Genomic DNA, 24,952 nt, shown 5'->3' with positions numbered 1-24,952 from the left:
TTAAGATTAGTGGATAAAGAATAATTGAATTTAACCGTTTAAGAAATGGCTGTTACATATCTTGCTAAAATATGTGGATGTTGGTGAAAATACAGAACATTTGACGTTTGTGTTGGAAAACCATTGTTGTATTTTAGATGGCTTTGCTGTGAGCATTTAATTCCATTTTTGCCTCATGTTTTGGAAAGCACACAACCAGCAGGTAGACAGACAGGCAGATCACCCCAAAAAAATCCCACCGACAGGGTCTACGGTTCATAACACCGACCCTCTGCCTGTAGCAGTGAGCCTTCCTGGGCGAACAGTGTTGCAAAGACACGCTGAGCGATCCTACCCACCAGTCAGCCTGCAGTCAGGCCAACACTGTTGTCAGCTGTGCTTTGTTTTGACACGTGGTTTTTGTTTGGACACGTGGTTTTTTTTTTTTTTTTGCTCGGCTGCGCCTTGTATACATTGTTGCCAGCCAGCCAGCTAGCTGGTGCATCCATACATAATACATAGGAGCTATCGGGATAGATACCAGCCCTAGCCTGACGCACTGACACACTGACCCAGTCCATATAAAAAAGAAAAGACAAAAACCGGGGATGGATTCCATAGTAAGGTAACAGTATTATTATTATTTACAGCAATGTACAGGTATGTAACACGGAGCGTTGATAGACCTCTATTAATGTGGGACGAGCAATCTCTACGTAATACGCTTGAATAGGTCGGGAATCCTCGACATGCTGACAGACGTCTTCAGTGTACGCTTGCAGCACCTGCAGTCGTCCCCGTTCACCCTACCATCCGCAAACATACTATGAAGTACACTTGTGTAGCTTTGCAGGTCGGTGACGACAGCTACCCAGTCTTTCCATTGCGGCGTTGTACGGAGATTCGCCAGGCTAGAAAAGACATAAAGAAGACACCGTCGTCATTCTAATGCCGTCACCGACCGAACCCTAGCCACATCAATCAAAACGATAGATAGATAGATAGACTATCCCTTCACCAACAGGTAAAGACAATAACCAACACAAAAGACCAGGGTCGTCAACCTGAAAACTTTTTTTTATTTATTTTTTCGAACTCGAACAGTGAACAAACGAATGAACGAATAAATACATGCTGTAAGTGAGATATGTCTCGTGATGACGATTGTATCGCCAATATGAAAGTCCTGACACTGGCCAATGTTTATAACGCGCACCACCCTAGTCATCTCCCTGTAAAAACACACATAGGTAAAAACAAAACGAGAATGTATGAAGGGAAAAACAAAACAAACAAAAAAAAAAGCTAGGTAAGGGTGGTGCGATTAAAACAAAAACACACTCACTCGGTCATCGTAGCCTGGGTGGCCTGAGTAGTCTGGTCGGCTTGGTTGTTAGGTCGGATTGTCGGCTGCTCGTCAGGTGCGGAGAGGTTGTTGGCTGTCATCAAATACTCCACGTACATCTGGGCGAATGCCGGGTTCGATTTGTTGATCGGTGTCTCATTTAAAAACTGTCGCAGTTGGTCTTTCACACTCTTCTCCACAGCCCACGGGAGGGAGGCTGCCTTACGGGCCTGGCGCATGAACTTGACCAACACAGTTCCCTCTTTCAGGTAACGCATACGGGCCTCGTCCACGATACTCAGGGCCAGCTCTCGGTTCTCCAGCAAGGGAGGCCGGGGAGGAGATGGATCACTCGCGGTGTTGGTGGGTTGTCGACCGTACACATCGCGCTGTAACTTCAGGAGGTGAGGTTGGAGAGCTACATCGTAAGCTTGCCACAGCAAGGCTGTTAGCGCCGTCTCAAGCTCAGGGTTTAACGGGTCCGCCTTTTCCACTGGGATGTCGGGGATGCTGGGGGTTGCAGTAGCAGCGGTAGTCGCATCATCAGCAGTCTCCTCATCAGCAGCCGTCACTAGTCTAGCCTGGACTAGTTTTTGCCAGTAACTCCAGTACTTGAGCGTGATTCCTTCACTCGTCGGGTAGAGTCGACCGTTCGGCTGGTAGGCTCGCCATTTCTTCACATGAACGTACAGGACACCCTCCGAGTTCGTCAGCGTGGACAGGAAGTACCCGTTGGAGAGTGGCTCCCGTACAGGTAAACCCGCCTCAGGTAGATCAGCAGCCAGGGTCTTGAGCCGAGTCCACCCCACCCCGTCAAGCCTGACGCGTTTGGATGGAGCGTTCGGGTCTGTCGGTGATTGGCAAATCTCAATCGTCTCGTCTCTACACACCCCCACCCACAGCCAGGAGGCGAGTTGTAATTTGGCAAGAACCTCGCTGGGTAAGGGCAGGCACACCTTCCTCTTCTTCTCGGGAGGCTGTTGTTGTTGTTGTTCGGCTATGGTGGATAACCGGGCAGGTACAGACGCTGAGCGTTTCATCCTGATGGCAGCATGCAGGGGGTTCACGGTGGTGGAGCGTTTCATCCTGATGGCAGCATGCAGGGGGTTCACGGTGGTGGAGCGTTTCATCTCACCAGGCAGGTAGGCAGGTAGGTACAGGTAGGTAGGTAGGTCGTGTAGCAGTCTCGTCTCTTCTCTTCTCTTCTCTTCTTTCGGCAGGTCAGTAGGTCGGGTCGTCAGCAGGCAGGCAGGCAGGCAGGTCGGCAGGCAGGCAGGACGGTAGAGCGTCAGGTGCGTCTAAGGCTGCCGGTCGTTTTTCGTTTATTTACTGGTTTTAGGGCCACTTTCCTGGCGGATATCGTGGCCCATCAAATCAGTGTTTTATTTTTTTTTTTTTTTAACACATGAATATTTTGATTACATAACAGCAGTGCGTTTGTATACTATTTACATATGTACATGAGTCAATTAGTGGGATTAACCTCTTTGTGGTAGCATGTTACAGCTTATTCTATAGGTTCAAATGCTGCCATGGTCATTTAACAGAAAGGGGATAAATAGTAAGCTATTTACAGGGATTAACGTTATCTTTACATTAGAAATACATAGATCTGCATTAAAAGATTACAATGAGTTGCCTATACAGAAATTTACACAGAGAGAAAACAACAGTAGTGCCTTTATTTATTGGTTAACAGTTTTGTTCTCTTGCTTCCTCCTCTGTGGCGTGGAGTTAAGGAGCTCCCGCCACTTATACCGGACGCCGTCCAGGAAAAACCAGCGTACTGGAAACCTGTGCCTGTAACAGGTGCGACAAGTATAAATGAGGAGCAAGGATGTCAGGCCTCATCCACTTAGTTGAAGCAAGAGATAGTCCTATTGTCATGATGTCTTTCATGTTTCTGGTCTTCGTTTCCTGGTTGTTAAGTTTCTTTGGTCCCATGGGTCTTCTTATTGTTTTCCCTGTCTTCTTCTTTAATTGATTTCCTTCTCTATTTCCAATTTTTATTTTCTGCCTCCCATGGCGGCGCAGACAGCACGTTTCATAGACCGGTAGAACAGTTCCTGGCCTAGAGTGTTTAGGTGCACTCCGTCGTTGGTTAGAATTTGTTTTTGTGGTCGGATCAGTCCCCGGTGTCTCCAGAAGGTGGCCAATTGGTTGTTTGTCAGCTTCTTGTTAATTTCATGGATTTTTGTATTATAAATGTGGACCGAAATTCGCCGAGTTACCTGACGGTAAAGAAGCTGGCTGATGTAGATCCTTGGAATTTGGAATTTCGTTTTAAGTGCACCAACATAGTCTAAAATATCAGCGCAAATTGCTGCTGCTGATTTGTGAGAGTCCGCATCGTTTCCCCCAATGTGAAGGATAACTAGGTCAGGTTTTGTCTCCTGAAGGAGACTTTCCAATCTTCCAGAGCATCTAAGTGTCCCAACTCTAGCTCCCCCAATGCCAAAAAACCGAATGTCTTGGCCTGTTCCAAAGTCGATTCTAGAGTTTGGGATCGAATTTCGAAGGATACTATTCTCCAGTCTATGAACGTAACTGCTGCCGATAATAAAGATTTTCATCCTTTTTTTCCCTGTGAAAACAAATAGAGAAAACAAATATACAAGATAGTTGTATTTTTGATTTGCGAAGGTGTTTTGTTTATGAGATAATGTATATCTTAAGCAAGAAGATATTTGATAAAACAGATATTTAGGAGCAAATTAGTGGTATACCTACCAATCAGAAATTGATAGAGGGTCTGCCCTCGTATGATATATACACATTTGTAAATAAATAGATAATAAATATCAACTAATAAGAATAGATAAATAACAACAAATAAGAGGGCAGATTAGTTAATGGAGAAATATTATTAATTACTACAGTTATCAACTTTTGTGGTTACATTGTTTTCGTGTGCTATGTTTTTGCAGATTGGTTTCATGGACGTTTTATCGGCCCTCAAGATCAAGGTATCGCCGATATAGTTGGGGATAAAGTTGTAGGGAGGAATTATGTATCTGTGGAATAAACGGCCCTCAAAATCAAGGTATCGCCGTTGTTAGTATATGTGTTTGGTAATTACGGAGAATGCACCGTTTTTAATCAGAGAAGGTGACGTATTGTTGACTAGAGCAGAAACGGCCCTCAGAATCAAGGTATCGCCGTTGTTGGTCAATTGTGTTTTATCAGATTCGGCTTTCGTAACCCGTCGATTTTATGTATTCTTTTAGTAAGGAGAATATTTGTGCTCTCAGGTGTGGTTTGGGGTTAAGGATAGTCTGAAGGTCAAGTTCACATTTGTAGATTTGCAGGCATTCTGCCAATCGTCTTCGTTCTTTACTGTGTTTAATACATTGTAGCAAATAGTGCTCTATGGTTTCATCATGCTCTTGACAGGCTGGGCAAGTTGGTGAAGAATTTTGGATTATAGTTGCTAGATGTGCTTTGAGCCCTGTTTTCCCTAGTCTCAGGCGTGATATGTTTTTGTCATCTTGGTTATTCAATAATTGGAACGAATTTAATTTTGTAATCGTTCCGTTTAATATTTTATAGTGCCACCGTCCGCGGGATTCTTTATCCCATTCCTCTTTCCACTGATTGTTAATTTGGGTATTGATCAATGTATATATTTCATTTTGGCTCAGGGGGACGTCTATATCTTGTTCATATTTTCGTAGGCTCGATTTTGCTGCCTGGGCTGCCGGTCGCTGTCTTCACCGGCTTTTATCCTATCCACGCGGTAATTCACCACACGCTGATTGGTTCGTTTTTTCTTACGTAACCTCTTCTCGCACGCTGATTGGTCCGTTTTGCGGGCCTCCCATTGGGCAGTTTTGGGGCAAATCCGGCTCACCCATTGGCCCGTTTTGGCGCCCGGGAGCTCTTTTCGAGCTGTCCCACTCGACTTTACAAGCCGACGTTTTGCCTCTTTTTTTTTTCTCTCTTTTTTTCCCTATACTGTTATACGGTTATACTGTACACTATATCACACTAGCCTATACACATACGCCCCGCGCTGTGGAAAAAAACCCACAACTGAGGGGTTGGCCATTCGGGCTGGCAGGTGTGACGTCACCACCACATCACCTCAAAAAAACAGATCCTCAAAACCTCAAAAAATGGATCCTCAAAGAAACACCAAACCTACATTCCCTACTACTACGGTATATAGGGCTTACAAGGGCCTTCAATTAAGGCTTACAGGTCTACTGTTTTGCTGATAACAATTACACGTACATTCTCATTGTCACGGTATATATGGCTTACTAGGGCCTTCATTTAAGTTTTACATGTTTACTGTATTGCTGGTAACAATTACCCGTACATTTTCATTGTCACGGTATATAGGGCCTATCAGGGCCTACAGTTAACTCCCAGAAACCGTATTGGTGAGAGACTCCTGGGTCATTGCGCCGCGCTGGCGTGTCGGTAATAAAAAAGTCACTATACAACGAGGCTGACAAAGACAGATACACAACGAAAGCAAATAGTTCTGTTACTGTAAATTAATTATATTTTTCTAGTAGAGGCAAGAATTTATCCATATTTATATTATCAGTATAGAATTAAATATGAATTAATTCTACCTGTAGTTTGGTTTCATTTTTCATTTTCAAATTTTGTTCGAAATTGAAACTGAAACCATATATATTACAGATAACAAAGACGAGGCAGTTTCCCCCAGAAACCTGAGCGTCCGTGTGACAAAAGCTGGCGTTTTGAATACCTTGTTTATCATCTTCCTATAATGTAAAGGATTGACAGTCGGAATACCACAACCAAAACTACGTTTGGACAGAGGGTGTCAAGTGTCAACGTACCACCATCAAATTGCAGTTAGAAAGTTCTTACGTCACACTGCGACTTTATCACAATTGCCCTTAGACATTTTTCTTACAAGGCGGAATAAAGCACTGCAATATCCAGTTTTGTAATATATCCTTAGTGTCAGAACAAGACAGGAAAATGTCAATCTCAGGGTGCTGTGGCCACTTTTTCCTGTTTTTGACAATCGATTTTCTTGACGTTTTAGGAGACTTCATATTTTACGCTCAGCTGGAGGGTTTGAAGAAACTTTTGATTCGCGAACGGGTCCCTGAGTCATGTGCTGTTTCGTATGCTGTGTTGACGTTCGCAATCGTCGGTTTCTTTATCTTCATCACGCAGACGGTGGTCTCAGCACTGAAAACGTTTAAGGGGAAGGAAATAGACTTGTATGTTGATCTCTTATCAGCTATTGGGATTTGGTGTGCAGATCTACCACAAATTACACTGAACGTGTACGTTGCGGCATGTCAAAAGGAGCTTGTAAGCAATGTACAAATTATCAAAGGCGTAGTGATTTTGGTAGCGGTTTTCATTAGTTTCCTCATACTTCTTATCCTCTCTATTGTTGCAAAACACAAACATTGTGCGATTAGAACTTTGGGTTTGATCGGTGCCTTAACAATTTCAATCATCGCAATATTTTTGTCTTGCGTATTTATCTTGCACCATCTCAAAGATGGAAAACTGGTGCGCACTAAAAGCTATAGGTATTTCGAAACCGTAGGTGATTTCGTCAACCAAAAATTTCTGTTTCCAGGGAGGATTATCAGATCCCATAGGGATGAAAGAAACAAATGTCCCCATTGCTGAGAATGTCCAACGAGGACCTGTTCTTTAGGTGTGAGATTCTCGGATCGTGGACACATGACACAGAAACAAAATCTGCTAGGCAAAGAATGTTATAGGCCTAACCTAACTCGCTTAAACAACGACGACAGTTTTGTAGAAAGTCACGAACTTCTGGTTTCCACTTGCTTAAATCTTCACACGTCAGAAAACACCGCCGTCTTTGTCTTCCGATTTCATTTTATTAAACCGATTCACGGCTTTTTCAACAATTCTAAAATCTTTGGTGACATCTCACTTATTGTAAAGCCAGACATCATGGGGCCTAATGTCACGTCGACTCGTGGGCAAAGGGAGCTAACCGATATTCCGGTCAATCCAGTGCGTTATTTCCGGTACTTTTCAAACTCGGGAAACCTTGTCCACCAGACGTCGCTGACTGACATAAAGGACGTTTGGCGTACAGGCTACTACCAGTGTGAGAGTACAGGAAACCTATATCCAACAAGGGACACCACCTTGAAAATTGACACTGGCGATTTGTAGGTAGGTGAGGGCATATTCAAGGAAATGTTTTATGTTTTAAAATTACCCTGACATTAAAGTCCTTCAATTTACTTCAACATTCAGGCATGGCAATTCTCCGCCGATCGGCGGATTTCCGCCGTTTTTAAAATTCTAGAGGGCCATTTTTCTAAAACGTTAAATTTCGCTAAAAAAAAAATTAAAAAAATAGGGTGGGTAATGTACCGTAACTTCATCGGTCCGTGCATTCTAGGCACGGTTGGTGCGTACTGTCAGAGAGCGCTCTGTTGTATCCTTCTATTTTAAGAAGCCTTGGGTTGGGTTTGAAACGGCTGTTTTCATTGGTTCAGGGGTCATTCCTCCAGCCAATCACTCGATCTGTTCTATTCAATTTCGCGCTATGTTACAAATCGAAAATGGCGAAAACTTTGACAAGAGACCAGGTATCGGCTGTCCGAGAAATTGATAAGACTGTTCGCAACAAATTTAGATGGGAGTGGCTTGACAGAAGCGTTACAGTTCGAGTAAAAATCGGAAAGAATTTCGAAGACGTAACAGAGAAGTTGTCAAACTTTGTGAAAAAGTGCGACATCCCTGGTAAAGCACTCTGCACCTACTGCAACGACATCATCAACTACGGCTCTAGGGGATGCGTTGCATTGACAAACCATGCCATGAAAGTTTCAAAACACGCTGAGAATATGTCAATTCGGCGTTCGAATTATTCGCTGGGATCAGCGTTCACAAAAAAGAGCGCTGTGACTGATGCTACACGATGGGGGACGCTTGCAAAACCTACCGAGAAGCGGGACTCGGAGTCGGAGCCACTCACCCCCAATTGCTGATAGACAAGTTCATTCTGAGGTAAACTTATATTGACTGCCTCTTTACCTTTTTTATGTTTGGAAAAAACTATTTGATTGTCTGATTTTCAATATTCACAGTATTGTCGGCATGAATGTTTGATTTAATCGACAGCCTTTGTTTAATGTAATCACAACCTTAATTTCATTACTTCATTTTTATTTTATTTTTATATACATTCATGCTTAATATTAATTAACCTATTTGCAACAAAATCAAAAATATTTTATTTTTTTTCCTTTTTTGACAGCGGTCAGAAGTAAGTCTTTTGGTCCTAATAAATCTCTGCCCTTGCACTTTTCCTGATGGTTTTGGTGAAGGATTTCTAATAGTCTACTGCAACACTAACTGTAGTGCTAGCTTCATATTTAATGCTATTAATTTGGATATGGCTTTGCTTTATAATTGGGTATGTAAGTCTCGAAGAAAATGAGCGAGATTCACAATTTCCGGGTACCTCTGACACTGAAACCAACGTCTTAGTGACGTTCATGCTCGCTTGGTGACGTGGTTACATTATCACGTCGCAAGCAGGCGTCATGTTCGAACGCATGATTCGGGGACGCATGCCTATACGCAGCAAGGGTACCCAGAAGTGCAAAGAATTCCGACGAGACCTTACATGCCCTATACTGGTGTAGTGCACGCTCTACTTCATTTGCTTCAAATTTATTACTCATAATCATTACTATCGGACTTGGTTAGTTTGTAGAGTGCTATTGTAGAAAAGGAGGCCATTCTGCTGCATATATTGTTTGTCAGGATCTTCAGGTAGTAAATCTATGGCTTCTAGAAACTCCTTGATATTCCCTAGAGAGTTCATTTTACAGTCGATTGCTGTCTGCCTAAAATTAATCAATTGCTGTCTTCCTGATTTAAAGTCTCTCTTTGACTTCTTGAAATAATTTAAATTTATACAACAGCTTAGAGGTATATCTAGACTACACCCCCACCCCCCTTCGCATTAATAAGTAGTGATTGTATAATGATTAGCTGAGCAATATTAAAGATCTGCTTGGATCGTCTCTTGTGGGATCATTTTGTTGTATTAATTTGACCTAGACACACACAAATATCATTGTTTTTTGACAGAGAGAGATCTATGGAACTAAAGATATTATGTACATATTAAATTATTTCTTAAATTAAAATTTTGATTATTGTTTTTTCAGGCTCTGGTCCTCTCTGTTCTAGCAGAACACAGCTTGCCCTTGAGCCTCGTGCCAGTGATTGTCCAAAACAGCCTGTGAACTTGCAAAGGACCCGAGAGCCCTGAGTTGTGTTAAATTGGAACGAAAGACTGCAGGATACAAACTGACACATGGCCTGGGAAAGACTTTTTCAGAAGATACAGCCAGTGCATTACAGTCTCAGCCTTTCAGTCTCAATATTGACGAAAGCACATCTAACAGTGACAAAAGGATGTTAGCTGTATTAGCCAGTTATTTCAGCGTGGAACAGAAGAAAGTTGTGGTTGAACATCTTCGATCAGTGAAGTCTTCAAGGTTGACACTAAGAGCATTCTTGCTACTCTTGATTCCCTTTTCACTGACATGAAATTACATGGAAAAATTTAGTCTCCATTTTGATGGATTCGTGCAACGTGATGCGGGGTTCTAAGAATGGTCTGGAAGTTCAAATTCGGAGAGAGAGAGCTCCTAACTTGCTTGATATTGACGGGGATTCTTGTCATCATGTACATAATGGGTGCAAGAAATTCTGTTCCCCTTTTGAAGGATGGGTTGAAGGTCTAGCCAACGACTTACATAATGATTTGGTGTGGAGTACAGATCTAAGACAGCTTTTCAGTGAAATATGTGAAATGCTTGATACACCATTCACCATGCCAAAGAAGTTTATTCCTCACAGGTGGCTTTCTTGTTATGACACAAGCTTGGCCAACCTAGTCATGATGGAATGCCTTTGCTGTATTCTACTATGGGTTCCTTAAGGAAGACGATAAAGAACTGTACCAGGAACCTGTAAATGGAATTGTGGACCAACAAAAATTGACAGCTGATGGCTTAAATAGATTAGACGAAATTTGGGCAGAGCTTGCGCAGAAGAAAACTACGGCAGATGGTAAGGAGAGAAAGCGCAGGATTATTGAAAAAGTCTTGTTCCAGTCCAAAAAGACCCATTTAATCATGTCATTATATTCTGCAGTCCTGGGTATGCTGAAAGAATTCACCTGCCTCCTTCAAACAAATACACCCATGATTCATGTGTTACACGACAAACAGGAGCAATTATTCTCCGATTTTCTGGCATGCTTTGTAAAAGCTGAAGTCATCGCTGGGAAATCTGCAGCTCAGTTGAAAGTGCTAAATTTGAATGATGGTAACCTGTTTGTCAATATCAAGGACATGTTTGTTGGAAGTAATGTGGAAGAAATCATTAAGAGTAGTCACCCAAAGGACACAACAGTAACAGAGTTTCTGAAGCAAGTTTCTGCAGCTTATGTTGCATGTGCTCAGCATTTGCAGAAAAAACTACCTCTTGATAGCAAGCTTCTTCGGTCAATTTCTGCTATTGACCCATCAGCAAGAGGCCACAGTGAAACTGTTAAATGTCTCAAATATTTAGGTGAGAGCTTGAGACCTTTCCTTACAGATGAAGAACAATCTAGTGTGTCACTTGAAGCTCATAGATTCCAGGTACAATGTAGACTTGAGCCTAACAAGTCTAATTGACAGAAGTGTCCACGACGTTGATCAGTGGTGGGCAGCCTTGGACGAAGCGAATAAGTATCCAGCCCTTTGTAAACTTGCCAAAACAGCATTAACATGTTTCCATGGACCCATGGTGGAATCATCTTTCAACCTTATGGGTAACATAATTGATCCCCGGTAATCAAGAATGAATGTTAACACATTTAATGCATTCCAAACTGTAAAGTATGCACTTAAGGCCAGGAACACCACTGTTATCAAACTTTTTGCCAAGACAGATGTGAAACACACCAAAGTGGACAAATCATTGTGTATCAACATGAGGGCAGCAGCCGAGGAACAGAAGAGGCTGTGGGAGGAACAGAAGACATTAAAACAGAACAGACTAAAAAACATCAAATCTGCTGAAAAGGTGGTCCCTCCCAGTACAGTTGTTAGAAAAGGGATAAAGACTTTGGAGAAGGTTGCTCAGCAACAGAAGAGGAAAGCCATTGAAAGATTAACTGCATTACAAGCCAAAAAAAGGAAAAAGTAGACACTGTTCCAAGAAGTATGTCAGAAATTACATGTGATGGGACATTACCGTTAATGAAATGCAGTGTTTTATTATGACATACATGTATTCAACATGGCTGAATACTTTATTTTCTGTTGTGTTGCAGGTAAAAATACACTTTTATCCTTTATTTTTGTCGTTATTAATCTTGTATTAAATGCTCTCTAGTGCTTTCTCACTCCCCGAACCCCAAAGACCTGGTCCCGGCGGCTGGGGGCCACAGACCCCCTGCTGATGTTCAGCTGATTTCAGAATTAGCTGTTGCCATGCCTGAACATTTGACTTTAGATGAGAGTCAGACTAAATGTTACAAGAAAAAATTGTCAAAACTGAAATTTCTGTAGTATTTATTCCTGTTATCTTGCGCTTCCATTTGATTTAATGTTAAATTCACGGTGCTTGGTTGCTTTGTTCATCACTGTTTTAGGATTCGATCTTTTGAAGTTGTGTAAAATATTTGAAAACTAATGTTTACTTTTCATTTATATGCAATGACTTTTTTGTTTACTCCTGCCAGTGTTCATTGGTTGGTATTTACGTGGTTTGGTGTCTTATAAATTGAAGTTAAACTCAGTGTATTTTTGTACCAATTTCTGCTTAAGCCGTGGTGCTAGGGGTGTGTGTATCGGCGGGGTGTATAAGTAGTTACTGTTATAGTACATCAACAGTTGGAATAAAACCCTAACTGAATTACATTGTCAAGAGAGCGTATTTCACCGGTTAGGTATGACTATTTGCCTACTACCACATGCAGTGTCGTCGCCGCTCTGGTTTTACTCTGTATGCTGTAGTCTTTCATGGTATGTAATCATTGATACCCTCTTGTCTGTATGATCCCACCTCATTCACTGTATTCCCATCAAATATGTGTGCTTTGTTAATGCTATGGTTTAGTCACACCCAGTAGGTCATCGAATTTTGTGGTAGATTTATATTTACTATATTATCTATGTTTATAATTGAAACCATAGCACAAATTTGTTTCTTTTATTGCTAATAAACACGAGAAGCGTCCATAGCCCTCTGCACGACATACATGTTATTGTGTTTTTCATAGTCATTACTCTCCTGGCGATGGTCAAACAAGAAGCAGGAATATTGGGTCAAAACGAAGTCCGTTTGCGGAGATACACTATCTGTGTATTACTTAAGATTTTTCAGTGCTAGGTCTGTTACAGTAATACGTTTCTGTTTGCTCTAGGGATATTTCAATTCGGACTTTTAAGTAACTCTCAAGCAAACTCTATGGGGCGAGTAATTTGCTAATATTTAGGCATTTACATGAACAGTTAGAATAAACCTGATAAACTGTTAAGAGGCAGCATTTCAACGGTGACACGTGACCACTTGGCAGCTATGACACTGTCTCACTGCTCTGGCTTTTCTCTTTATTCCGCAGTTTTGTACATTTTGGACTGTCACCGGTATGTCCAGGAGGTCTTTCAGTTTACGTCCGCTTTCCTCCAATGGATAATTCCGACAGCTCCCGCTTTAGTGAAAATCAAATCTGGAAGGAATGATCAAAGGGCAGATAACAGTCGATGATAACCAGTTCATGATCACGTGCCTGTTTTCACATACCACGTCGTGACATGTTTTACTGATACAGCAGGAAATATACAGGCCTCCGTGACATAGACATATAACATCAGAGACCTTCAGTTAGACCTGAAGTACGACTTAAGACTTGTAACTTCAAACTAGAATAGGTAAACTAATTCAGGTCTGAAGCCGCACGTTCTTCGTTACAACCTGTAACTTCTAACTAAAGGTCTCTAATGCCTCCAGTCTGAGGATTTTTGTGAAAATATTCTGGAGAAGTTGGGTTTACAAGGTCACATTTTACTGGATAAATTGGAAAAGAAATTCACGAAAAAAAAAAAAACAAAAAAAAAAAAACGTAATGCTCGTCTGTGATTTGTCACTAATATACGTGTTAAGTCTCCCGGAAATACATTGAACACTCTAGAAGTTAACAGTTCAAAACGGACAGAATGAGAGACAGTTGAGACAGTTGACAAAGCTGATTGCTACGTCACCCCTCGGGTATTATGTGCTCCGAATGGAGAGGATAAAAATATATGTCTACCTGTGTGTCTGCTTTGGGTTTGACGTCATACTTAACAATTTTTCAGTCATATGTCGACGAGAAGTCATTATCCTCTATATATTTTCCTGATTTCATTGTTTACCCTCGGACAATGACCAGTCGGCGGCTCTGGTATGACAGTTCGTTCAAAACCACTAGTGTGTGGTATGTTGTGACATGTCGGTAGCTTACACAGGGCAATTCGGTTTTTACCAGCCATCAAAATGACCCCTGTCATGTATACAAATGAAATATTTTTGATTATGACGATAAACAACGAATAAATAAATAAATACATAAATAATTAAATAACTAAATCACACACAGAAGAGAACTGTGTCCAGAAATATTGCATAATTATTTTTTGTACAATTGGTTTCTCAGAATAAAGGTCACAAAAGCAATTACTTCGTCAATTTTTCATGTCGATAATTCATAAAAAACATGCAAAATGATCCTCGCATATGTTATAAAAGATATCCACTTTTTCAAAATCTTCCGTAGACAGTGAAGGCGAACCAGAAAAATATGAAGAATTTCATATCATATCACGTTACTTACTGCCGACCGAAAACTCTGTTTCATCATAATTTAAATGCTTTCTACACAGCGCGGCAAAAATTTAAAAAAATATATTTCTAAAACTAGCTATTAGGGAAACTTTTGTTAGGCACTGACTTCATCTCAGCGTCACTTTATACTCACTTCAAGTGAAATGTGTGTTTCACGAATATAGCCCAGGGCCTAATCCAGACCTTCTCAGCATCCGATTACCGGACGCTGCCGTTCCCTCAAAGTGCCCTTTGCGTCCAAAAAAAAAAAAAAACCAACCAACAAACAAAAAAATAAAAAAAAAAAAAAAAAAAAAAAGCACGAAACAGCCCGAATTCATTATAAGACTTGTGCACGGTGGGACTTCAATTGTTTATGTTTAAAGTTCGTAAATTTGCTCAGATTTAATGTTGGGTCTAGAATCAAGAAGGAATATTTGATTTCAGTGTGAAAGAATGGTTATGAAAACAACAAAGAGCATTTAAAATCGGAAATGTAGCTGTGAAGAAGGTGACGAAAATTGGACCCGCCACAATTCAATTAGCATTCAGATTATGAGGGCCGGGATTTACTTTCAATTCCTTTTCAAAACAAAAACCAAAACCAAAAAAACAAAAAAAAAACAAAAAACAAATGCCAACCGACCGACCGACCAGACTTCTAAAAACAGGGTTTGTTACCCGAAACAATTTTTTAATGATGGCCTGGGGTAGCAATGATACAATGCGATGACCAGATGCACGTCATCCGAGATGGCAGAGTTATCCACATATCAACCAATACAAACCATCCTTAGACTGAATTTTCGGGCTAGGTGCGTGTTGTGGTTTGCACGCAGGGTGGAGGTCAACCGTAGGAACCGAGGCCCTTAAAAATATATGAGAATCGAAATATTCAACCATGAGGTGCCTTTCACCAGTGGTTCCATCCCCTGCCCTTCTGATGCCAGATTAGGCCACTAGCTCACATGTGTGTACGTCTGTGTAGGTATGTTGAGCTACACGCTGACTATAGACAGCGTACTGGGCAATTATGTATGTTATCGGTTTGAGTATGTACGATGTAATATATGGCATTTCCTGCACATGCGCCTGAATGGTTGTTAATAGTATCGCGCGCGTACGCCGTGCTTCTCTATTGTCATCGTGTCCTATATTCTATAAGTACTTCTGTCTATCTTTTTTATTTTTTTACTCGCTACATGTAAAATCTGCAGGCTGTGTGTATGCTGTGTGATCTATACGCCTACGCGCACAATATAGAGCTGAGATGAACAGAAACGTATAGATGCTACCTATCTGTGACATAAAATATCTAGCCTTCATGATTGAGACTTGTCGGCATTAGGCTGCGTTTCCACCAAGTTTCACGTGTCTTGTGTCTCGTGTCATGTGTCATGCATGACACATGACACATGACATTAGCGGTTTCCACCGGATTTCACATCGTACATGTCACATATGCATGTCATTCTACCTTTGTTCGCCATGGGTGACAGTTCAGGTTCATCTGATGAGGAAATTCTTGCTCTATGTCTGTTGTACCGTCGAGCAAGGAAGAGAAACCGGAGCAGGCGCTCAATATGGTGCAGGGGCCATTATTTATTGCGTCCAGAAAGGGGCGAATTTACAAGAACGTTTCGCCATCTCATGGACAATCCAGACAGAGAATTATTCTTCAATTACACACGAATGTCGTACGAAACCTATGCAGAATTGAAACAACTAGTCTTACCTCACCTGCAACCAATTGGAACCAACTACAGAGAAGCTATATCTGGAGAGCAGAAGCTCATCCTTACACTCAGGTAAGCAGCGAAAAGTTAACATTTGATAATGTTTTATTCAATCAAAACCATGAAAGTAAAATATCAACATCAAATGGAAACACTGCAGTTATATTTTGTGATGGTGGGTCAGTCAAATTATCTTCATCATCTGCATGAGAGGTAATACTGCTCTCATCAAGAATCCCCGAACCTTTTACCGCCTGCTCCAGTATACTGACGTTGTCGTCAACACTGCAACCAGACTCGTTCAGCTCTTCGACATCATCATTGTTGGTAGCAAAACGTGACACGAGACAAGAAAAAGAATGAACATGTTCATTCTTCGAAAACGTGTCATGTCACGCGAGACATGAGACACGTGACATGGGTGGAAACGGTTCCGACCAACCGTTATGTTCCTATTTCTTGTCACGTGACACGTGACATGTCACGTGTCATGTGAAACTTGGTGGAAACGCAGCATTATACACAAGGTCAAATTCAGGTAACACTGTTGACGTTGTTGCTCTCAGTTGTAGGTCAAGAGGCTCAGCACATTGAAGTACAGCATACTCGATGGTGTAACTTCTCACTTCTCCACAATGGCTGACGGATCGATTATCAGTACATAATGACAGCAGTGAGGTAGGTCGGCCTATCGTGGCAAGCTGAGATCATAGGGCTTTTATGAAACGAATTTGAAGCCTGACAACATGGCGGCAATGCCGTTTAATGTAAGTAGTACAAACGATTTTTCCATTCTTAAAATCACTTATAATGCGGACAGACAGACGTTTAGTGGAGTTTATCACTGTAAAAAACCAAAGAAGGAGTGTCTGATGGCCGTGTTTACTCTAAATTTGAAAGAGACATCTCCCGAGGGTGAAGTGAAATACACACCTTGGCTGATAACTTCACCTTTCCTGCAGGCAAAGTTTGAACTACATCTAGCTCCGTACCTTTTCTCTCCTGAGATTTGTGTTGCGCCTGCGCCATGTACAAGTGATGTTCGGGTTACCGGTAAGAACACTGCCCAGTGTGTCATGAGAGTTCATTTCACCAGGAGCTCTGGGTTAGAAGATTTCCCGTATGTCAGTGTCGGCGAGCCTCAGGATATAGCAGAGCTAGTTGGCCAGGGACCCAAAATGACGGCTATTTGTTTGTACAAAAGAGCCTTGGATTTCCTTGGCCCTAGAAGGCAAATACCGAGGGCCATGAGCCTTGAAGCGTTTTTTTATCGGAACAAAACGAAGGAATATTTTGGCGACATATTTCTAAATCACAGTGGAGTTATGCACCCCTACCTGAAAGATAACACTGGCGACCCAAAGTGTCCTATTACCAACAGACTTAAGGGGCTGTTTTTCTCGACATCTATTTCAGGAGCACAACTCCCTTCGCCCTTTGGGCCTCATCGATTCGTGGTACCGCTGATAGCGTTACTGCAAAATATGGGCTCGTGGCAGTTCTATTTTGCAGACTTCTATTGCTTGGACAAAGACAAAAGTTCCCATCATGTAAATCTTGTCCTTTGTGAAAAAGACACAGATGCTCATAAAATGTGCGAAGAGTGTTTACTGAGGTTACCCTCAGAAAATCCTTTCTTGCAAGTGGCAGTCGATCATTCCCAATATCTTGTCAATTCTCACATCAAGGTAGAAGTAATTTATACCAAAGAGATTGATATCGTCAGAATGTGTCGGGATATGGGTGCAGAAATGCAAACTGTGTCGTCTTACGGAACCTCAGATCCAAGAGGAATCCCCAAAAATCCAAAATGTGTGAAGTGCAATGCAGTATCATTTGAACAATGGGATGTTCTATTACACTATTAATGAGCGAATTGATGGCGTCTCTGGCAAGTTCGCTAAGCCTTCACCAATACTTTTTAGATCAATATTACAAAGTAACAAATCAGTTAATGGGAAAATTGATAAGAGGCCGTATTTCACCGGTGACCATCTGTCACATATCACACCTTCGTCACTGCTCTGGTTTTACTCCTCATGCCGTTGTCTTTCTACATTGTATTCCGACTAAAGTAAGGATTCTGCTGGTGGACTAAGCATCCCCGAGGCCTGGGACCTCTTACACAAAGCGACCGTGGCCTATGTTGACTGTAACTATCAAGGAAACATATCGTAAACATGCGTCGCCATGGTAGTTACAACCGACTTATAGCCTACTGTCGTAGCAGTGAAGTGTGGAAAACCCTGCTCTGCGTAAAATCGTTTGAATTCTGCTGTCTGCGAAAGTCCTCGGCCCACGAATTGCAGCTAACTAGGCAGGTACTCAAGAAATTGGTTGAAATAGGAGTTTATTTTCAACATGAATTCAAGGCAAAAGAGAAAGTGTACGGAAACTGAACGAAGAGCAGAACTGGCAAAAATGGCTACCGTTGACCATGCTGACCAAGGCATGTCGAGCCTGACGGAGAGCGAATACGAATTTTGAATATGAAGAACTGACATTACACCTTTGTAGGCCTATACCATCACGTCTATCAAGAATTTAATATTCTTGATAAAAATTACATATATTCATCTCAAATGGTATCCCAGGTTATCATTTTCCTTCTGTCATAAAAGACCGAAACGATGCTCGGCCGGTGGTGGGGGTGGGGGGGGGCTATTAATTTTTATTAAAGAAACTCTAACCTACGATGAAAGACAAGACCTTTCTCTCCCTGTCTTGGTAACTCAGTGGTGGTGTGAGCTCAGATCTAGAAATTATAAACTTCTCCTTGGTGTTTTTTTGCAAGTCACATTCAGCACCTGCTAATTACTGGGGCATAATTTATGACACTTTGGCAACAGCTCCCTGGAACATGTCAATAAAATGCGCGGCTGTAAGTGACTTTAATGTTGACTGCATACAAAACCCTCATCCTAAAATATACCAAATTTTTACAGGTTACCTTCAGCACCTGCTAATTACTGGGACATAATTTATGACACTCTGGCAATAGCTCGCCGGAACATGTCAATAAAATGCGCGGCTGTAAGTGACTTTAATGTTGACTGCATACAAAACCCCCGTCCTAAAATATACCAAATTTTTACAGGTCACCTTCAGCACCTGCTAATTACTGGGACATAATTTATGACACTCTGGCAATAGCTCCCTGGAACATGTCAATAAAATGCGCGGCTGTAAGTGACTTTAATGTTGACTGCATACAAAACCCTCATCCTAAAATACACCAAATTTTTACAGGTCACCTTCAGCACCTGCTAATGAATGGGACATAATTTATGACACTCTGGCAATAGCTCGCTGGAACATGTCAATAAAATGCGCGGCTGTAAGTGACTTTAATGTTGACTGCATACAAAACCCTCATCCTAAAATATACCAAATTTTTACAGGTCACCTTCAGCACCTGCTAATTACTGAGACATAATTCATGACACTCTGGCAATAGCTCGCTGGAACATGTCAATAAAAAGCGCGACTGTAAGTGACTTTAATATTGACTGCATACAAAACCCTCATCCTAAAATATACCAAGTTGAACATATATTTGGGTTAAAACAAATAACAACAGAACCTACCTCGATTACTCCAACGTCAAAATCACTGTTTGATTTGATAATGGTTTCTTGTCCAGACAATGTCTTGCAATTGGGGGTAATTGCCACTTCATGTAGTGATCACCATGGCACTAGCGCCACAGTCAACTTTGACATACCACTCAATTCACCTTTTAAACGGCGCATATTGTCTTATGATCAAATGGATAGGGATGGTTTTAAGAACTATTTTACCTAGATAAACTGGAATCGATTTTTTTAAATCGCCTGATGCCAGTAAAATAACAGGATATAGCCAAGTATATTTTGGAAGTTTGTAATATTTTTTCCCCGAATAAATATGTCACCATCAGACCTCGTGATAAGCCTGAAGTAACTAATGAACTCCATCTGTCAATGCGCAAACGAGATAGAGCGCATAAAAAAGCCAAGAACTCAAATAATGTGGCCGATTGGGCAAATTTCAGACGAATTAAGAATGCTACCATTACCCTTAATAGAAAGACTAGAGAGAGCTATGATAAAGTCATAGATGCTGCTATTTCTAATGAAACATTTGGCTCGAAAAACTGGTGTTCTAAAACTGTTGATTAAATCTCTTGCTAAAAAACCAAGGTAAATTGTCTGGGTTATGTTCTATGCAGATCAACAATAGTATATACACCGAGTCACAGAATATTGCAAATGCATTTAATGAGTACTTTGCCAGCCATACAGAACTGGATGATGGTAATGCTGTCTTGCCCCCTTCGCCGCCCATGTCCAATAACATTACTGACTTTGTCACGGTATCATCTCAAGTTGAGGACATTCTGTCCAGCTTGGATATGTTGAAATCCGCTGGACCTGATGGGATTCACAAGCGAGCTTTAAAGGCTTGTGCATCAGTGTTATCTAGACCTTTGTCTATACTCATTAATCTGTGTCTTGCCTGTTGTATCATGCAACTTGTGTGGAAAGAAGCATATATCACTCCCATCTATAAAAATGGCCGTGTTGACGACTTTGAAAATTTCAGGCCTATCTCGCTCACGAGCAAATTGAGTAAAGTCTTTGAAAGGTGCATTCAGGAACACTTTCACAATTTTATGACTGATAACAACGTAGTTAGTAAATTTCCAGTCTGGATTTCGCTCTGGTAACGGTACAGTATACCATCTGGTGGATATTTACAACTATATATGCAGTGGCCTTAATAGTGGGAAAGAGGTGCGTGCTGTGTTTTGTGACATTAGAAAAGGCATTTGATCGTTTTTGGCACAAAGGTCTTTGCAAACTTGAGGAAGCTGCTATAAAGAGGAATCTCCTGTTGTGGTTTAAAGACTATTTAGCTAACAGAAAAATATCGGTTGTTATATCTAGAAAAATCTCTGCTCAAAAAATCTTAAATGCTGGTGTTCCACAAGGTTCGGTTCTAGGACGGATCCTGTTCCTTGTCTATATAAATGATATTGTGTGCCACTTGGGGGCTTATTTTAGATTATTTGCCAACGACACGTATTTGTATATATATATATATATATAGTTTTTCAAAAACATAGTTTTCACCGTTGCTTTACTATTTCTGTTATCAGTAATGTATTATTGGACCTCAGTCAGTCAAACTGGATTCAATGTTTGCTGTGAACAATATCCTATGTGGAGAGACATTTATTTGGGCTCGGCCTGTTTGTCAATCCGGTTCATCTGATTGAATAAAATATTGTTTAAAATGGCCTACTATTGCTTTGTGCAAGCAGCCATTGGTCCCGTTGCATGGTTTTAATGTGGTTGTATATTAAATGTATTGACAACACAGCATTTTGAGTAATTCTAAACTAGTGATGCCTATTATAACGCAAATAACATCACTGTCTATATGCACCTTAATACAGATTTTAATGCGCCTTTACTGCCAAATGTAATTTACTCCTATTGACGTAGGAGTAAATCCACACTGCATTGGTTGTTACTATCAGGTATTGTCTGAGTATATTAGGACCAGGTAGTCATGTCTGACGTTTTTGTTTATTGTTATTTGTTTAAGACACAAATTGTAATAAAATGTTATGGACAAGAATGTAATTTTATGACATGCTGTGCAATAGAGTGGTTACCCTGCTCTGTGGATATTCAAGTACTTACAGCCTATAAGATGTTGTCTGGTAAAGGACTTAAGGACATGTCAGTTCCTGTCACCATGATAGAGCTGTTGTATCATAGCTATTAGTAACTCGACATGTAAAGGTTTTGACATGTTTGGCCGCTGTGAATGGTTGACAACAAACGGTATATAAGAAGTAGAATATAAGGCAGAAGGTAACAATGATCTTGCGCTATGTAGACATTACTTGTGGACTTTGCTGTTATGGGACTATAGCATGTAGCCATAGGCCTTGACAACTGCCTTTGAGTCTTCATCGAGAGAATGGATGTTACAACTACGTCTATCAGAGATTTCAGGAGTGGCCCTAATATCTCTAATTGTTTCCCAGCACATCATTCGATAGAATGGAGCCGTCATTAAAAGAAATTTGAAAAAGACTGTTGCTCAACCTACGCAGTTGCTCAAAATGTGGAAAAACAATGCGAAATGAACACTGTTATCCAGTATAACAAACAGAGACTAGAAGATGAACAAGCATCGATATTTATTACATCAGTATGGTGCTTTCATGAACAGTACAACACTAAAAGCCAGATGAATATATCTATACATATTTGTCTCAGAGCGGTGCATTACTCAAGGGCAACGACTTTTAAACTTGAATGGGACAGATATACATCCAACTATATATTTGTATTGTATTTGAATAAACTGATGCTGTGGTTTGTTGGACCTTGAAATCTGCCTTTTCTTTTTTTTATTTGAAGTTCAGGGCTAGTTTCTCACATATATTGCTAATTGACATGGACTGACCGGAATCGATAGATTCTGGACGCATAGATTAATATCTGGATCCAGGGCATGTACAACCAGGCTCCTGTCCACGCCATACATTCAGAGAAAATGTATTTGTTCACTTATCTGAAAAAAATCTGATTACTCAATCAAATACTGAAGAATATTTTCACTTATACGACGGCGGTCAACGTTATGGTTGGAGGGGACCTACCATCCGCAGGTTGCTGTCAAACCTTCCCACGTTCGTCCGGAGAGGAACCCATAGCGACCGCACTGGTGGGGGCTCCAATAATCGCAGCGTGGAGGATCTATATCCCTATATGCTTTGTAAATATGTTTCCATTTTACTTAGGCCTTGGGCCAGTATAAACGTAAAAGCGCAGTTTTAATATCACTGCCATGTTTACATGAATAGTTGAAAGCGTAAATGAGGCATCTTTACACTTTTTTTTACTTCGTACCATGATGTTGTGTACAATGAAAATACGGACCTTCCAATGTTTTAAACACGAAACGCTGTTGGACTACGTACCGGATTTTACATATCGGTAGTTTTACATGTATGCTTAATATAGACTTATTCTTCATGAGTAGGTCGTTTATCATTTTCATATAACATTCAAACTAATAAAACCCAAGTAATCTCTCGGAAATCACGTGTTTAGTACCACTCAGCTGTAAAATGAGCAGACGGCGCGACCAACATACATTTGCCAAGCGTGACTTCGTACACAAATAACAATGACGTAAGTCGTTAATCGTAAGTGGTTCACGAGTTTCTAACCTTTGCAATACAACAGCCATACGTCATTATTAGTGTAGCTCATCCATTCTGAAAAAGGCTATTTCCACACCATGAAGATTGCCAAGATTTCTTATGTAGGTACATATTTTCTTATCGACAACTTGTATTCTAGCACGGTTCACGATTTGAACACTGATTTCACTCAGTTGCCTAGAACATACCTTGCGTCTTTCCAACATCATTGATAACTGTTAACTGCTTGGCTTTGCATGATTCCACCCTGTTTTCACACTTTATGTACGCTACTTCTTTAGTTCTTAGATGGTTTGTGTTATACGTCGTTTTGGGAATTGGCCTTGCGATTATTGAACTGAAATGTCCTTATTAGTTGACGACTGGTAAACGAATGTCCTGTTTTGACGTATAGATACAGTATATTGCTAAAGGGGCATTCCCATTCGTGGAGCTATGAAAGGTCGTGAAGTAAAAGTGGCACTTATTTATGGCTAGTGACAACATAACAATTTCATTAATGCTAGACCAGGGATATCAACGCTTCGGTGGCCGAATGGTAAAGCGACCGCCTGGAAGCCTGGAGACCCTGATCAAACCCCGATCGGATAATACCAAGGACTTTAAAAATGGTACTTGTTGCTGCCTCGCTTGACGTTCAGCACTGAGAGGTTTGAGCAAGGATACAAGACTTGTTGACCCAGTGTCAGTATAATGTGACTGGGTGTGGCGTCATATCTGGTGTCTTTGGCATGGTATTTCAATCACCACCACTTTCGCCCCAAGGGCTCGCCCTGCCACAAGAAGACACAATATATGTACAGATACCTACTGACAAATCGTCGTCATATGACTGAAAAAGAGTTAAGTACGACGTTAAACCCCAAGCATAACTTCATAGATACATATCAATGCCTTTTTTGTTTTACCAAATTTTATTTATTTGTTTTATTTGATTGGTATTTTACGCCGTACTCAAGAATATTTCACTGATACGACGACGGCGGCCAGCATTATGGTGGGAGGAAACCGGTCAGAGCCCGGGGGAAACCCACGACCATCCGCTGGTTACTGACAGACCTTCCCACTTACGGCCGGAGAGGAAGCCAGCACCAAATTTTCGTTAGGCCATTGTGCTAGAGGCGTTTAAATCGTTAGCAGTTAAACTTTGAATAGTTAGAATGAGCTGAATTGACAGGGGGCTGGATTTCACTGGTTATATGTATGACGATTTCCCAATGATCACACTGTCACCGCTAAATATAGTCTTTTATATTCTAAGGGCGAACTGTCACCACATTTTATGTCAGCGTTAATGATCATTAGTTCAATATGCCCGCGTGCTCTTTTTCACTGTATCTTGAGAACTCAAAACTTGAACACAGGTCTCAGATTTTTTTTCATTTCAGAGTTATTCTCAATGCGATCGACTCAATGCTCGAATACTACTCTGGCTGGTTCAGCTGGCGTTTTCATTTATTTATTCATTTGGTTGCTGTTTTACTCAAGAATATTTCACTTAAACTTCGACGGCAGACATCACGGTGCGAGGAAACTGGGCATAGCTGGGGGGAAAACCAATGACCATTCGCGGGTTGTTGGAAGACCTTCTCACGTACGCCTGGCAGTTTAGACACTCAGCTAAAGACGAGGGTACTTTCCGGGAACACCGACGTCCTCAACTATAAGCGACCTCGTACAGGGAAAAACTTCTTGTTTATGGCAGTCAAGGAAATAGAACTAAATAAATAAACGCACTTGTGCATTATATTTCCACGAGGAATTGAATATTTGGGACATGGTAAACATTTTGTTAAA

General features: G+C 41.0%; 1 protein-coding gene across 1 annotated transcript; it reads left to right on the top strand.

Moving 5' to 3' along the window:
* The first annotated feature begins 5,948 nt into the window (after positions 1-5,948).
* Positions 5,949-8,131, top strand: LOC135481668 (uncharacterized). The gene is made up of 2 exons (XM_064761351.1): positions 5,949-6,944; positions 6,987-8,131. Exons 1-2 carry the CDS (start codon positions 6,287-6,289, stop codon positions 7,478-7,480), a joined length of 1,152 nt encoding a protein of 383 aa, XP_064617421.1. The 5' UTR covers positions 5,949-6,286; the 3' UTR covers positions 7,481-8,131.
* Positions 8,132-24,952: the final 16,821 nt, after the last annotated feature.

This window comes from Liolophura sinensis, unplaced genomic scaffold, assembly GCF_032854445.1.
Source record: "Liolophura sinensis isolate JHLJ2023 unplaced genomic scaffold, CUHK_Ljap_v2 scaffold_406, whole genome shotgun sequence".
Lineage (NCBI taxonomy): Eukaryota > Metazoa > Mollusca > Polyplacophora > Chitonida > Chitonidae > Liolophura > Liolophura sinensis.
This window is presented reverse-complemented; position numbering and strand designations above follow the sequence as displayed.

Excerpts from the sequence above, each read along its gene's own strand:
- LOC135481668 (XM_064761351.1), top strand. The coding sequence starts at position 6,287 with ATGTCAATCTCAGGGTGCTGTGGCCACTTTTTCCTGTTTTTGACAATC. Across the intron at positions 6,945-6,986 it reads TAGGGATGAAAGAAACAAAT|GTGTGAGATTCTCGGATCGT; the intron begins GTCCCCATTGCT and ends CCTGTTCTTTAG.